Raw genomic sequence first — 17,727 nt, 5'->3', positions numbered from 1 at the left:
AGTTTCTAAAACCTTACCCACAATTGATGTTTAACTGGCCTGTAGTTGCTCGGACTGCCTTACACCCTCTCTTGAATAAGGGTGCCACTCTCCAATCCTCTGGCACCTCCCCCATATCCAGGGAAGATTGGAACTATATGGCAAGCCCTTCCACTATCTCATCCCCCCACTTCCTTTAGCAACCTGGGATGCAAACCATCTGGACCAGGTAACTTATCTACCCTAAGCAAAACCAACCATTCCAGTACCGCTTCCCTCTCAATTGCCTCTACTCTCTCCACTTCTGCTGATATTTTGTCAGGTTCCTCTTCCTTAGTAAACATTGATACAAACTTACTCATTAAGTATTCCTTAGGTTACACCACCAGTGTGCTGCTTGTTTTCACATATCAGGCTTTTAATGAGGGCTGTTTTTGAGTTGTGAGCCTTTTGGGGGCTATGTCAGCTTTTTGAAGCTATTTGTCAGCTTTAGTTTCTTTTGGGCCTCCTTATCTCGAGAGACAATGGATACGCGCCTGGAGGTGGTCAGTGGTTTGTGAAGCAGCGCCTGGAGTGGCTATAAAGGCCAATTCTGGAGTAACAGGCTCTTCCACAGGTGCTGCAGAGAAATTTGTTTGTTGGGGCTGTTGCACAGTTGGCTCTCCCCTTGCGCCTCTGTCTTTTTTCCTGCCAACTACTAAGTCTCTTCGACTCGCCACAATTTAGCCCTGTCTTTATGGCTGCCCGCCAGCTCTGGCGTTTGCTAGGTTGGAAAGTATGAGATATGAAACAAAAATTGTCTTGAGAGTAGTCAGTGGATTAAAAAAAATAATGCTTTTTGTCTGATTCTACAAAACGCTGATATATATATTGTAGGATATTCATGCAACGCAGAAGGATAGAGAATCTGGCACCGGACAAAAAGGTGAAGAAATTCAGGCTTCAGATACAGGCCAGGTACATTGCAACAAAGGAGAACAGCAGGGAACCAAAACCTCTAAGCATATATTAATCTATGTGTCCCTAATAAGCCCCACTCCACCTCTTACTACTCACTTACTATTTACATGCCGAAGATTTTTGGGTTCCCTTTTTATTGACTGCCATTCTATTCTCATATTCTCTCTTTTCCAGTCTTATTTTCCGCTTCACCTCCCCTCTCAACTTAATGCATTTGGCCTAGTTCTCACTTGAAGAATTCACCTGACGTGCATCATACACCCTCTTTTTTTGTTTAATCATAATCTCTATCTCCCTCATCATCCAAGGAGCCTGGTTTGGGTCCCCTACTGTTCTCCTTTGTTGCAATGTACCTAGCCTGTATCTGAAGCCTGAATTTCTTCAGCCAGGTCATTTTGTCTGGTGTCAGATTCTCTTCTGTGTTGCATGAATATCCTACAATATGGGTGGCACAGTGGCGCAGTGGTTAGCACCGCAGCCTCATAGCTCCAGCGACCCGGGTTCGGTTCTGGGTACTGCCTGTGTGGAGTTTGCAAGTTCTCCCTGTGACCGTGTGGGTTTCCGCCAGGTGCTCCGGTTTCCTCCCACCGCCAAAGACTTGCAGGTTGATAGGTAAATTGGCCATTGTAAATTGCCCCTAGTATAGGTAGGTGGTAGGGAATATGGGATTAATGTAGGAGGGGATGTGGTAGGGAATATGGGATTAATGTGGGATTAGTAGGATTAGTATAAATGGGTGGTTGATGGTCAGTGCTGTATCACTCTACGACCTCTATGACCGAATATACATGTCAGCGTTTTGTAGAATCAGACAAAAAACATTTTTTTTTTGTCCATGGAATACTCTCAAGGCATTTTTTGTTTCATTTCTCATACTTGCCAACCGAGCAAACTAAAGCTAACAAATAGCTTCAAAAAGCTGACACAGCCCCCAAAAAGCTCATAACTCAAAAACAGCCCTCATTATAAGCCTGATATGTGAAAAGAAGCAGCACACTGGTGGTGTAACTTAAGGAATCTACAGTGTATATGAATCTGTGTTGTAGAAAAATGGCATTGCATAAAAATCTGAAGGGGACAATAAAAATGTTGAAGGCTCAAAATTGCAAGCTTTTTCTGGAGAGGGTCTGAGACAAACTTCCTTGAAAAATTTAGAATTTTTACATTAAAATTATGCATTTGGCTGAACTTCTACTTCACAACGGATAGCTTTCTTCTTTTTTTAAAGAAAAGTAAAAAAAAATACAAAGTGACATTTGGAATGTCAACAGACCAACCAGATCATCTCTCAACCAAAAATTACCGTAACACGTATTTTTGTACATCCAACACTCCCAGTTGACAGGGTCACCACTCTTCTTGAGCCACCAAGACATGGTACTCATCCAACTTTTCACCCTTTCATCTTACTGTCTTCCAATCTTTCCAGTTTACACTCTCAGTTTCCTACTTCTCTCAAATTGATCTAACAATCTATACTCTCCACCCAGTTGGGATTTGTCCACTTTCCCACTGAAGCTGGCACTTTTAACCCCCTCAGTTCAACAGGACATTTTCTTCCCCCAAAGCCTCAGTTCAAGATGGCACTCACCTTCCTCCCTGTCCTAACACCTCACCCCCATCCCTCCTTTTCTCTCAAAGCACTGCTGAGTTGCTGTCCCCTTCCTGCCATCCATTATCCCCATCCCATTGTCCTTCATGCCATCTATTTCTGTCCTTCTATCATGCTGCTCCTACCCGAGCACTTCTGCTTGAAGTGATTCTGGCTGCTCTACACTTTAGGTGGGAACTCTTGTTTCGCCAGAATTCACACCCACAGAATGCAGCAACAGTGATCCTGTCTATCAGAGGCAGGACACATAGGTGTGGCATTGAGAAGAGATATGCAGACTGATCCCCTAAAATACTGATGGTCAGTGTGAAATGTTAATGGTCAGCATAAATGATTGCTCTGCATATCTGACAGTGTTTGGAAAGTAAGTAATACAATGGTGGTAAATGTCTTAAGCAAAGTTATGCCTAAAGGCATTTTCAGTTCTGAATTTGCTATGATTCAAACTGGCATTCAATCAGAGATTTTTTTTTTGCTTAATTTTTGAGGTAGTGCATCATTTCTGGCTGGCTACAGGAATATTTGCAATATTATTTTTGATGATATTTGACAAATTGGATGTGGTGGTGGGAGGGGAAACTCTTGGACCGGAATGAACTACTCTGATAACCATTTTGCATTTACGTATAACTGCTTTGCAAAAGCAGAGATTCTACTGAAATGACTTTTGAAGGTTGCTTTCAAACAAGAGAAACAGGTGTAGAAACTATCAGAGCATTGATTAAAAGCTGAATTAGTGAATAAGGACAGTTGGTAGAAATGTAATTTCATCAATTTGCTGTACTATCACCTGGTCACAATTGGTGCCAACAGCAAATCTGGAAGTATTCTAGACTATATATCATGGGAACTCAGATCAAGAGCAAGAGCATTCTACTCAGTGTCCTGGCCAATATTTATTCCTCAACAAACATAAAACAGAGTATCCGGTCATTATCTCTGTTTGTGGGCTATAGCTGTGAAGCAAACTGGCTGCTGCTTTTCCCTGTATTACAACAATGACTACAAATCAAAAAGTACTCAATTTGCTTTGGCATGTCCAGTTGTCGTGAAAGCACTATATGAATTCAAGTTCTATCTACTGCCCTTGCCCACTAATTCAATTACATATCCAATAATTTGTGCAGCTGTTTCCAATTGTTTGAAAAACAACATGGAAGAGCTATTTCATTAAAAACTATCCACTTCCAAAGTAGTTATGCATAATTTAAAAATTTAAACCATAAGATTCATTCCCATCAATAGAAATACAACAACTTGCATTTATATAGCACCTTTAATTCAATAAAGTGTCTTCAGGCACTTCACAGGAGTATTACCAGTCAAAATGTGACATAAATCACAGGAGGAGATATCAGGCCAAGTGACCAAAAGCTTGGTCAAACAGGTCGGCTTTAAGAGCTTCTTAAAGGAGTGTATAGAGAGGTGGAGGGAATTCCAGAGCTTTTATCAATGGTTATTTTATATTGAATTAAGGAGAGAGGGGGAGAGAGAGAGAGAAATAAATCACAGCAAGATTCATCCCTAAGATGCTTTCTCACCTCAAAAGTCTGTCAGAGCCTGAGGAGCAGGTGAGCCACAGCTCAAGACAGTGAGGGGATCTGACTGCCCCAACCCCCCCAAAAAAGGTCTATAACTTATTTCATGCTGACGTAGAAATAATGTACAATTATTTAAGTATATGGTTTCAGCAGGGATTAGTTCTGATAAAATAAACAGCATTTTCACCGTCTCCTTACAAGACGACTTGAACGTTTATTTAGCTTACATTTACAATTTCCAGTTCCCAGAGGCTTTTCACACAGTCCATTGAATTGTACCCACTGGACAGAAAGGTCTGACTGTAATCCTGCAGTCCTAGTGATTCCAACCATGTTACGATTGAAGTATTGCTGTTTCCATCAAAACCAAATGGTTTAATCTACAACACAAAATCAATGATCATCAGAATACAGTATATTGAGATCAGTTTTATCTCAACCAATAAAACTATAACAATGGAGGTTCATTTTGTTCTCATTACCAGGAATAAAAACATTATAATTTTGGAGAGGTTACCTATTCTTCAAATCAATGATTGTTTCTCCTGAAATTTAATTAATTAGTCCAGAGTCCTACTACACAGTGAATTTTATAACCCATGTATTTCTCTTACAGTTAAAACCTATCATCACTGGTGACGTATTTGATGCTCCAATGTCCTGGGCCAGCCATGCAGTAGAGCCTTGCATCCAGAATTCCCTATCCTAAAAGATCTTTATCTTAGCTGTGCCATCAGGGAGCAACAAGGAATATTTTGTTTGGCCAGTCAAGTGTCTGATGCACATGGGAAACAATTACCTTGTCTCCAAATTAAGCTACTGAGTAATCTATACCCACAGGCTTTTTGCTTGCCTGATACAGAGTATACACTTGGTTCCTAAAAGGACACATTTCAAGTATTAAATACAGAAACCTTAGGCACAGTTTGCAGAACGAAGGATAAGGGACCCCATGAATGTGTAGGTGTACACCTGGAGTCTAGTGATTGCTCAACCTACAAGATTAGGACACTGTCAAGCTTGCCACCGTTTTTCAAGCTGTGACCACCCTATTTGTCAGGACATTAGTTTACAGAGTTAACTGGAGTCAAGTGAGAAGAAAAGACAAACTACTAAATATGCTGGAAATCTGAAACATTCCCAGAAAATGCTGGAAATATTCAGCAGGTCAGGCAGCATCTGTGGAGAGAGAAACATAGTTAATTTTTCAGGTCTGTGACCTTTCATCAGAACTGGAAAATGTTACAGATTAAATAGGTTTTAAGCAAGTAGAGAGGCAGAAAAAGGGAGGAAAGAGGAAAGAACAAAAGAGTAGGCCTGTGATAGGGTGGAACGCTAGAGTGATTTAAATGGAAAAAAGGGATGATAGTGTAAGACAAAAAGAAGGAGTGGCAACGGAACAAGTAAAGAAACAAAAGATGAGTCTAGAGAAGCTGTAAATGGCATCAGCAGAATCATTACCAGCATGTGCTGACTGAAAAAAATGGGAACAGTAGTTATGATCTGAAATTGTTGAACTCGATGGTGTGTCTAGAAACCTGCACAGTGTCTTATTGAAAGATAAAGGTGCTGTTCCTCAAGCTGGAATGAATCCTAGCTCCTAGTGATAGATCTACCCTTCAGATTCCATTGTGTACTAAGCTGATTGATCAACCGGAAGACAGAGAGGACTTGACTCTAAACTTCCATTGCCAGATATATCATCTTAGATCCTTAACTTCACTGACCCTGCTTTCCTCTTCCTAGCCAGGGTTTGAACTCTCAGTAGGTGGATAGGTACCAGGATCTCCACATGAGTAATATGTACAAAGCAAACAAGAGAATGGACCTGACAAATGGTGAATTAAGTAAAATATCATGATGGGCTAAGGGCCTGTTTCTAGATTAACATTCTATGGTACTATGAAAGGGTGACAAAGGGTGTGAAATGGAAAGTACTTGATGCACTTTAGATACTCAGGTTCCAAACTGGAAAAAAACATTCTATTACCCAGTGCTCACCTTGACAAGCCAAATAAAAGAAATGCTTAGCTTTTAAAAAAAAAAGACATGAATCACATGTGACACAGCTCTGAGATACCAACATCCCGCAGTTTTGCCTTTTTATGAATCAGCTGAGCATTATTGTCTATTTATTCCCCTATCAAAGCACGAGTCTTCACAGAGTTGTTATTAAAATGATGATCCCTGGAAAGACCTAAAGATAATTGTAGATATCAAACACCAATTAAATGGAAAATATTCAGAGTAATCCACTTCACGGTACCTGATGTGAGTACCAATAATTTACATGGTATTAAGAATTACTTGCTGCAAATATTTGGCATTTGACAATTAATGTGTTATTCACTACGATGATCTTTCTTTTGCTTACTTGTCCAGACATTTTGTTGGATTTGTCTTCTGAAAAGGCGAATGCAATATAATATCGAGGGATTATGACACTTAATGGGACCTAAAGCATGCAAATCCTAAAGGGCTATGGTTGTGCATTCAGCACAACTAATTCATGGCTGAAACTGTATCTGCTGAGCTTTTTCACAAGTCATTGAACATAGTAACAGCTAAGAGTTTTTAAGATGTAGCTTCATAATTTGCAGTCTTCAGTCAGCATTTCAAAATCAAACCTACATATTATCTCTCATATGCATACGGCAAATCTTCAGATTCATTTCATAATACTGCAAATGGAGTTGCTAAACAAAGTAGTTTTTTGGGAAGAAATCAGTAGTTTCCTCCTTCTCTCTACTGCCCCCACCCACTCCTCATCCCCTCCAAAAAAATGCATATTCGAGTTGGTGATGAAAACTGGTGCATTCTAGCATGGGTAGTGCTATTCTTTTTTTGCCCTACTCCCACAATAGGATGGAGACACATTAATGAAATTTGAATTCCAATAGAGATCTTTTCAGCTCCCCATTTCTCCCTCAGAAACATAAGAAAGATGCATGTACCATGTAATGGAGACTCTGAAAAAATAACCAATTCATCAATGCTTTTCTCTCCATTTAGGTCTCCTTTCTCGTGAACCTTGTATGCAATCCTAGACAGTCAGTAGAAGGTCAATTCGAGAACCCAGGAATAATGTGCCTTTCAATCTGAGATAATAGTACATTTATTTTGGAATTTAGCTGGCAGAAAGCCATACTGAGTACATCCTTTTGACTTCATAGTAAAAACTTGAGTACAAACCCATGTCCTGTCAATCATTCCACTGGACCAACTTGAAATCACAAATTTAAACTAAACCATTACATTAACTCTGGATTTAAGGGATGGCTCTGACACAGAACCCTAGGGTACAGCTTTCTCTCAATGAGAATTGCTCATGTGAATCCTGGAAGCTCACAGAGAGCAACAGAATATTGATCAAGAACAAATGCACAGACTTTAATTTTAGGGCAATGATGACTTATAAGTGTAAATTTATCCAAGTTTTATTTCTTTGGGACTATTTTAGTACTCAGTTTTGTCACACTAAAATCAAATAAATCACACTCTTTTGTTGTTGCCCAAACTAAACGAAAAATAAATAAATTCCAATAAAATAGAACTTACTGCCAGGAGAAGCACCTTTGCACAAACATAGTTGGTTGCTGAAGGCAATGATAAAAGAGCATGTTGTGGTATTTCCAACCCATGACAATGTAAAAAAAAGTATAGCTCAAACCAGAACCTTCACCTTGACATCATTAGAATCCTGCTCAGACCTAGATGAATTTCTACCCCTGAATCTTTTCATTCTTTAATCCACAGTTTATGTAGTTATGAGCAGAATTTAGAAAAGTTGGGATTGTCCTCCTTGGAACAGAAAAGGTTAAGAGGTGACCAAATTGAGGTTTTCAGGATGATGAGAGGTGTTGATTAAATACAGAAAAATTATTCCTACTGGTGGGTGGATCACTATCAGAAGTCACAGATTCAAAATCACTGGCAAAAGATCTGGAGGGGAGATAAGATGAGATGAAATATTTTCACTCAGTTGTCGGGATCGGAATGCTCTAACTGTAAAGGTTATGGAAGCTGATTCAATTAATAATTTCTAAAAGGGGTTGGACTTAAGAATGAGGAACTTGTAGAGTTACAGACAAACAGCAGGGATGCAGCAGTAAGCATAACTGCTATTTTCAAAAAGCCACCCCAAGCACAATGGGCTGAGTTACCTCCTTCTGTCCTGTAAGTTTATCATAAAAACAGTTACATCAGATACATAGCAATGTTATAATCCTACATATCCTACTGCAGTAATGGCAATATTTGTTAAGACATGATCGCCGCAACCGGTCGACAATTTAGAACTCGCTCTTTCTCATCATATGTTAGGCTTCTGTTATACCACATATAGTGTAGCAAACAAAAAACATCTTTGAATTTCATTCTGATAAACCCAACATTGGTTTGGAACAATGAATATTCTGAACAGTGCAAAAACTTTACACCACAAATATTGATTTTTTCTTATATGAAAATCTAGACGAGAAAAGGCCGCCAGCAAGACTGTTCTTCCAAAATTACATTTCAGAAAATTTCCAAATCAGATGCTTTCTTTATTAGCAATCTATTTATGTAACATTTTAAAATAATCTGGTAGTTTTTGATGAATTTATGTATGGTCACTCTATATTTCCCTTTTCCCCATATCATGTGTGCATTTGCTTCTGTACATAGAATATACAGCCCAAACAGGCCATTTGGCCCAGCTAGTCTGTGCTGGTGTTTATACTCCACACAAGTCTCCCCCCATTCTATCTATCTCATCCTAGCCTTTCAGTATATCTTTCTGTTCCTTTTTCTCTCATGTACTCACCTTGTTTCCTTTTTACTTTATCCAATATCACCATGAAAGATCAAGCAAAGCAAACTATTAAAGATTATTATGATAGAGCGAATCTAACCATCTCTCCTTGACATTCAATGGTATTACGATTGCTGGGGGCTACCATTGACCAGAAAATGAACTAGAGTAGTCATATAAATACTATGGCTACAACAGCAGGTCAGAGGCTAGGAATCCTGTGGCAAGTAACTCACCTCCTAATGCCCCAGAGCCTGTCCACCATCTACAAGGCACAAATCAGGAATGTGATGGAATACTCTCCACTTGCGTGGATGGGTGCAGCTCCAACAACACTCAAGAAGATCGACACTATCCAAGACAAAACAGTCCGATTGATTGGCACCCCATCCACAAACATTCACTCCCTCCACCACCGACACACAGTAGCAGCAGTCTACAACATCGACAAGATGCACTGCAGTAGTACACTAAGACTCCTTAGACAGCACTTTCCAAACTCGTGACCTCTACCATCAAGGACAAGGGCAGCAGTTGCATGGGAACACCACCTGCAAGTTCCCCTCCAAGCCACTCAGCATCCTGTCTTGGAACTATACCGCCGTTCCTTCACTGTCGTTGGGTCAAAATCCGAATTCCCTTCCTAACAGCACTGTGGGTGTACCTACCCCACATGGACTGCGGCGGTTCAAGGCGGCAGCTCACCACCACCTTCTCAAGGGCAATTAGGAATGGGCAATAAATGCTGTCCCAGCCAGCGATGCCCACATCCTATGAATGAATAAATAAAACGATGAGGTAAAGTGACTAAACCTGCATGTCAAACTCTAGAACTGGCCTCAGCATAGAATCTGAGGATACCCTGCTTCAAATTGTAGACCAATATTCTCCAGACGGACCCCACACTGACCAGATGCTTTCAGAGTTGAATTACTGATCATTCTGCTATTTCCGTTTACACCTCCTCTAGACCCATCTTTTGCTTCTTTACTTGTCCCATTACCATCCACTTTTACGTTACACCATCATCCATCTGTCATATAATCTCTCCTGCCTTCCACCCTATCATGGTCTATCCCTTTTGTTCTTTCCTCTCCTCGCCCTTTTCCCTACCACTGTACTTGCTTAAAACCTGTTACATCTCCAACTTTTTCCAGTTCTGATGAAAGGTCATCAGAAAGTCATTGAACAGCTAACGTTTCCCAAAGAAAATAAGTTGTTCCAACTTGTAGGCCAATGCTCTCCAGACAGAGCCTGGTACTCAAATTAATAATTGAGTCATACTGGCCAAATGTATTCAGAGGATGACTAACGCTTTCTATTTCTACATGCATTATCCCATGTTTGTCCACATTAAAAACTATTTGCCACATCTCAGACGATTTACATAATTAATCTAAGTCTCAAAGACAATCCATTTCCTTGCTATGATCTACCTGCTTACAGAGCTTTGGGCAACCAGAAAAGATAGTATGACTTCTGCAATCACCTGCTGCAGATTATTCACAAGTGCTGTAAATAGCAGGGATTGTAGAGCATATTCTTGTGGTACACCACTGGTTACTTTTCCCCAGGCAAGGCAATTTCCATTTATCACCATTCAGTTCTGCTGCCAAACCAATTCTCAATCTGTCTAGACAACTAATCAACCATTTCTTAAACTTTAAACCTTTTGAAAGTAGAACAGAAGCTCTGTAGCAGAAGTTACATGTACTAGATTGCCCTCGTCCATTAGCTTAGATGCCTCCTCAAAGAATTTGAGGAGGTGTGCAAGGCATTTCCTTCTAAAACCATATCGACTGTGGCCTAGAATACCTGCGTTATGAGGGTTTCCATTTTTTTGGTATTAAAACTTGGTATTTTATATTTTTAAAAACTGAAGAGGATTTCAGTGGACATTGAGACATCTGGAGATGGTTGAACTTTATGGATGCTTTTGGAAAGAAGGCAGGGTCAACGAGAGGTTTCTGGTTTTGCCTAGTAAACAAATACTGGAAACCAGCAGGGGGTTTGACCTCAGAGCTATCCTCTGTTGTGACAAGAGAGAATTTATGACTTGGCATGTGACTTGTTTCTGGAAGGTTTTGGTTTCATTTTTAACTTTAAAAGCCAGTGGGTTTGGACAAAAACAGGCAATTGGAATTTGATTTTGACCTGCCTGGAGATCAGAAGAAGAACCAGAAAGTATTACCTCGCTGTAAAGAATCCTTGCTCTTGAAAAGCAAAAGCTTGTATTAAGTGATACTGCTGCCTCCTGAATTTTTGAAGAAATCCTGAATTTACAGAAATCTTACATCTTTAAAAAAGGACTTCTGCATCGAGTGTGAGAACTGTTGCTACACCCCTGATGGAAGGTCTATGTGAAGCCTTCTATAGTTGCATGTCTTTGAATGCCTACCCATCACAGACTGTTCATCAACCTCACCTGGAAAGACTTTGAGTGGCATCCAACTATTTGACTTTGGGACACCATACCTAACAAAAGAACCTCCTTCCAGGTCATTACAGTCTAAGTTTTTATTTTTCCTTTCATTCCTTTGAAACAGCTGTAAACAAAAATCCTTTTTTTTCCCCGGTTAACCTGTTTTTTGGATGTATGAGTGTGCCCTTGAGGGCTAGGAAAAAATAAGGAGCTTTAATATCGCAATTCGTAAATATATATATATATATATACATATATACACACATACACTTAATTATTGGTTAAGACTTGGTTTTATAATAAACGGTTAATTTTGTTGTTGATTAAAGAAACCTGGTTGGTGTGCTTTATTCTGGGGACAAGTAGAGTATCTAATTGGCTGAAACAAAAACAAGAAATGCTGGAATCACTCAGCAGGTCTGGCAGCATCTGTGGAAAGAGAGGCAGAGTTAACGTTTCGGGTCAGTGACCCTTCTTCGGAACGTTTACTCGGCTTCTCTTTCCACAGATGCTGCCAGACCTGCTGAGTGATTCCAACATTTCTTGTTTTTGTTTCAGATTTCCAGCATCCGCAGTATTTTGCTTTTATCTAATTGGCTGCTTCGTTAAGTGGGAAAATTTATTGATATTCTGTGACCTGTGGAGAAGTGGGACTGAATTAACAGTGCACTCTTCCCGCCTTGGTCGTAGCAGCTGTGCTGTTCAAGTGTTACAACATCCTGTTGAGTGCCCTGTTAGGCTAACTAGCCTGCAATTATCATATGATCTTCGTCTAGTTGTTCAGCAAGAGTTTGAACACAGAAAACAACATCGGCATCAAATTCCCAACCAATGCTTTTTCAATACGTACGGACATCATTTCAGTTATATTATGTAACTTGAATCTGAAGGGACCTCCAAGCATATGGTTATGATTCTTCGCATCATAGAAAAATAAACTCAATTGAATCAGGACTAGAGAATCACCATTCTATCATTTCTGTCAAGGTCTGAAGTGGTGATAAGTGATTCATAATTTTACACAAACATATCTGAATATATCCAAGGGGAGCAGAGTTTCAGAATCATTAGTTTTAAAAATATTTTGTGTTTCAAATGTGACCTGTTTCACAGAATCTATCAATTAATCTTACACTGTGCAGAAGAACCAGTGACATTATGGATGCCCTTTACTGTTACGGGCTGGCTCCAGTGGTGCAATAAAAGATAATAAAAGTTCAGATCTGTTATGATGTTTGCAGTAATAGTGAATTTCAAATGCAATCTTTTATCTGCAAGTTCTAACAGGCAAGTCATATTCCAAATTTTGCCCAAAATGTTCTTAATTAAAATGATCTTGCAGATCCCAAACCTAGATTCCTGTCATCACATGAATGCTCCAATTCAGTTTGTGTAAAGCAATTATCAATAGACATGGTGAGAAATATAGCTTTCATTTTTCCGAATTTGTAACTGAAGACTTGATGCGTTAGTGTAAGGACTTGCCTCAGTCATTGCAAAATAGTCCAGCGTGTGACCAATATTCTGATTCTTTTTGCTTTCACAGAATTCTGGTCTACGTTGGTCATTTTCACAAGGAAGTGAGTTGTGCCCTAGTGTCTTCAATTTTAGTGCTGTTAGTCCTTCCTAAAATCACCATTCTCTGATAAATTAAAAAAAACTTTATGAACAGTTTAGCCAGCTTAATGAAAAGCCTGCACACAGCACTATGGTAAAGCTGTGTACTCTTGGATGAATTTATGAAATTTCAACGAAGAAGTAGGCTATTCGGTTCATTGTATCCACACTGGTACAACCTCTGTTTTGAAATGGTCTACACCAAGGGTTGCCAAAACATCGATCGAGAGCTACTAGTAGCTTGCTGAGTAGCTCACTGGCAGTGACTGGACCATGTGCAGTACAGGTGCTGGAACTGGATAGAGGCAGTCATGTTGGATACGCAGAAGGTGAGGAACCGCCAAGTGCAGGACAGGAATGGAGCTGGCAGGTGGGTGCAAAAGAATGGAGCCAGTGGGTGGGCGGAGAGTCTTCATAAACAGCTGGTGTAGGCCTCAAAAACACCCAATAAGAATAAAAGCAAAATACTGGGGATGCTGGGAATCTGAAATAAAAACAGCAAGTGTTGGAAATACTCAGCAGGTCTGGCAGCATCTGTGGAGCAAGAAACAGAGATAATGCTTCAGGTCACTGACCTTTCATGTTCTGACGAAAGGTCACAGATCTGAAACATTAACTCTGTTTCTCCCTCCACAGATGCTGCCCAATCTGCTGAGTATTTCCTGCATTTTCTCCTTTTATTTCTGATTTCCAGCATCTACAGTATTTTGCTTTAGTTTTATTGCAGGCGTTGCTCACAGAACTGAATCGAGAAACATAGCCAGTTTGTTTCGGGGTGAGTGTTGGATGCAGAATTCGGTCCCTGGCCTCCTGTGTAGGTCTTGTTTGTTGCATTGGTTTTAGCTGGAGTGCAAATGGAGGAAAAGCTGCTGGGTTTATCCTCAAGTACTTTTGAGCCCACTCAAGCCCAACAATTTCCAATCTGAGACTGCTAAGGGAGGTAGATTCCAGGGGAGGTGACATTGCTAAATGGGCACCAACCAATCAATGAAGCCGCTGCTGGGCATCTGGACATTGGCAAGTACAGTGATCTCTTGACCAGTCTTGCATGCAACGTCAAGCATCACACTGAAATAAAGTTAAGATCAGTTTTCCTTCATAAGCAATACAATACTATTCTTTTGGGCCTCCTTATCTCGAGAGACAATGGATACGCGCCTGGAGGTGGTCAGTGGTTTGTGAAGCAGCGCCTGGAGTGGCTATAAAGGCCAATTCTGGAGTGACAGGCTCTTCCACAGGTGCTGCAGAGAAATTTGTTTGTTGGGGCTGTTGCACAGTTGGCTCTCCCCTTGCGCCTCTGTCTTTTTTCCTGCCAACTACTAAGTCTCTTCGACTCGCCACAATTTAGCCCTGTCTTTATGGCTGCCCGCCAGCTCTGGCGAATGCTGGCAACTGACTCCCACGACTTGTGATCAATGTCACACGATTTCATGTCGCGTTTGCAGACGTCTTTATAACGGAGACATGGACGGCCGGTGGGTCTGATACCAGTGGCGAGCTCGCTGTACAATGTGTCTTTGGGGATCCTGCCATCTTCCATGCGGCTCACATGGCCAAGCCATCTCAAGCGCCGCTGACTCAGTAGTGTATATAAGCTGGGGATGTTGGCCGCTTCAAGGACTTCTGTGTTGGAGATATAGTCCTGCCACCTGATGCCAAGTATTCTCCGAAGGCAGCGAAGATGGAATGAATTGAGACGTCGCTCTTGGCTGGCATACGTTGTCCAGGCCTCGCTGCCGTAGAGCAAGGTACTGAGGACACAGGCCTGATACACTCGGACTTTTGTGTTCCGTGTCAGTGCGCCATTTTCCCACACTCTCTTGGCCAGTCTGAACATAGCAGTGGAAGCCTTACCCATGCGCTTGTTGATTTCTGCATCTAGAGACAGGTTACTGGTGATAGTTGAGCCTAGGTAGGTGAACTCTTGAACCACTTCCAGAGCGTGGTCGCCAATATTGATGGATACAATACTATAATGTAATTATAATAGCTACATATTTAGTTTCCATTTATCTAGCCATATTTTTTTCAATACATGTTTAAGTGGCTAGTGATATTTTTTGTTTATCAGAAGTAGCTCTCACTAAAGAAATGATTGGCGACCCCTGGTCTACACTAATATTTTTTGTTCTTTCCCTGAACCCTTTTGTGTTTCCTTCATTTGTCTAATTCCCTATTAAATGTTATTAACTTTGTTTCAATGGCCTTTTATGGGCATACATGTCATATCCTAGGATTTCTTGTTATGAGAAAATTTCTTTTAACTTGTTTGACACACACAGATTGCACTCGTATTCAAAAAACCTGTAAATCAGATACGTTCCTAATTAGCATAAATAGCAAAATCCATTTTGCATAGGCTTTTTAAAAATTTACACTGGTCACAGTATAAAATAAAATGGAATATAAATTTGACACAATTCCCTAAAAACTGATGTACATTTCTACGTTATTTATTTGGAACTATTTGGAATAAGCCAACCTATTCAGTGGTTAGCACCGCAGCCTCACAGCTCCAGCGACCCGGGTTCAATTCCGGGTACTGCCTGTGCGGAGTTTGCAAGTTCTCCCTGTGACTGCGTGGGTTTTCGCCGGGTGCTCCGGTTTCCTCCCACAGCCAAAGACTTGCAGGTTGATAGGTAAATTGGCCATTATAAATTGTCACTAGTATAGGTAGGTGGTAGGGGAATTGTGGGTTATATGCGGTTAATATGGGAATATGGGGTTAATTTAGGATTAGTATAAATGGGTGGTTGTTGGTCAGCACAGACTCGGTGGGTCGAAGGGCCTGTTTCAGTGCTGCATCTCTAAATAAAATAAAAATAAAAATAAAATAATTACACCCAATTAGTTAATAAATTAATTGTGTTATTCATTCTAAATTACTAAATTCTCTAGTCTATTTTTGATCTACTACTCAGAAGTCTTACCTTTGGAAGGGAACGTGCAGCTTGAAGAATTTTTCGCCGATGTCCTGCCTCATGAATTCCAAGCTCTCGCAAGTCCTGCTCTTCCATTACGTTAGCCCCCTGGGGAGAGAGTCAGAATTAAAAAGCCAGAAAGCCTTGGTCCTGCTCACAATGCAGTGAGAGTATTCAAATCTGTCCATGTTCACTTCATAACTGCTGGTCCACAGTATTGGTCGCAGTGGAAAACAATCGTCAGAGCCTGAAGGGGTTGAGATATACTGTAGCATTGAAAACTTCTATTATTTCCATAGACTCAATCGACCAAAATTAAATTTCATCAGTGCTATTCCCGAAGCAAGATAAAAGTTATTATTAGGCACCACCTCATATCCGAGAGTTTTGCTCTGGGAGGATAATTTCTTATACAACATGAATCTTAGAGCTTCCAACTTTGGAAATACCAGGCCCCAGGCTCAGTTCCAACTTCACAACACTTTCATATTATGTCAAATCTGATTTTAATGTTGCAAACATTTATTGGTGTTTTCTTTCAAAATTGAAAAAAATTTGGAAGTCAAAGTGAAGCACTATTTTGTAATTATTGGGCCAGATTTTGTGATAAAAAACTAATGATGAGGCTAACAATGCTCACCGTCACGGAGGTGTAAATTGGACAGCAATTTCCAGCGACTGCACATGCGCAATTAAATGCAAAAATCAGGATGTTGCCATCTAAGATGTCCCTGTTTCCGTAATGGTAGCTCACTGAAAGGCTCAAAATTGAAATACTTGGAATGGCTTGAAGTTGCCATTATGGACAAACACACAACTAGTCAGAAAAAGTTTGTGTCTGTCCACTCCAGTGTAAGTATTCTTTTACTGGTGTGATTAGTTTTAATTACTGCCGGTCTCTCTGCCACTGAAAATAACTTTTATAAGTGTGGTGTCTCATTCCTTCAAAAGAAATTCAAATTTTTGTTTAACTTTTGTCTCTTTTATCAGTCTCTCTTAATCCAATATCCCCTGTGTTTTGTTTTCTGTACCTGATGTGATACTGAATTAAATATTTGAACTGACACTTCCTTTTCAGACTCCGCACTGTTTATTCACAATTTTTAAATCTGATTAAATAAGGAGATATACAGTTTCTTGTCCCGTTCACATACGTGCTCTGGAGAGGGCGCTGAGCTTTTTAAGAGGGCTTGGTGCAGAAATCTTCCAGTGCAAAAAATCATAAAAAAGTCTATGAGCAAGTACATGAGTAACAAACAGCTGCCGCCATTCGTTCACCACTGACCTCAAAATTTGGCACATAAAGTTTAAAAGTTCTTATGTAACAAACCAATATTTTCCAAAGGATAATCCAAAAGTCTTCTTTTGGGCATTAGAAATTGCGATGTCACAGGTTAGAGACTACTATTTAACTCAAATACAATAAAAGCTTTGTTATCCGGCACTTTGCCAACTGGCAAGCTCTATTATTCGGAATTTGCAAAATCTCCCTAAACAAGTCTCGATAATAGTAACCAGAATCCACCCGGCACACCCAGACGTCTCCCAAAGCTCTCCTGAGCCGTGTTTACCCGAGTACAGTTAATTGTTCTCGGCATTAGTTAGTGATGCTGCTGATAGTCATCTTAGTAGCGCTGCGTTTGTACATCTTCTTGTACTTTGCTTGTAATCATTTCTTTTAAAATTAAAACTATTGTGTTGCATTGCCTTGGTAATTGCAACTTCTGATTAACCGAATTTTCAATTATCCGGTACCTCTCAGGCCTGAGACACGTCGGAAAACAAAGCTTTTACTGTACATCTAATCCATTTTGTCAACGGTCACCTATATATATGTGCGTGATATATATTATATATATATTCAAAAAAAGTTACACCAA

General features: G+C 40.2%; 1 protein-coding gene across 7 annotated transcripts in view; it reads right to left on the bottom strand.

The window, feature by feature from the left end:
• The window catches only part of LOC137383819 (ankyrin repeat and SAM domain-containing protein 1A-like), a 549,597-nt gene that overhangs the window by 87,691 nt on the left and 444,179 nt on the right, over positions 1 to 17,727 (bottom strand). For all 7 annotated transcript variants that reach the window (XM_068057078.1, XM_068057083.1, XM_068057082.1 and 4 more), the window contains 2 exons: positions 15,857 to 15,955; positions 4,320 to 4,472 (listed from right to left, as the gene is read on the bottom strand). In XM_068057078.1, coding sequence (XP_067913179.1) covers positions 4,320 to 4,472; positions 15,857 to 15,955 — 252 coding nt within the window. The remainder of the gene's footprint in view (positions 1 to 4,319; positions 4,473 to 15,856; positions 15,956 to 17,727) is intronic.

Source organism: Heterodontus francisci, chromosome 25 (assembly GCF_036365525.1).
Source record: "Heterodontus francisci isolate sHetFra1 chromosome 25, sHetFra1.hap1, whole genome shotgun sequence".
NCBI lineage: Eukaryota > Metazoa > Chordata > Chondrichthyes > Heterodontiformes > Heterodontidae > Heterodontus > Heterodontus francisci.
This window is presented reverse-complemented; position numbering and strand designations above follow the sequence as displayed.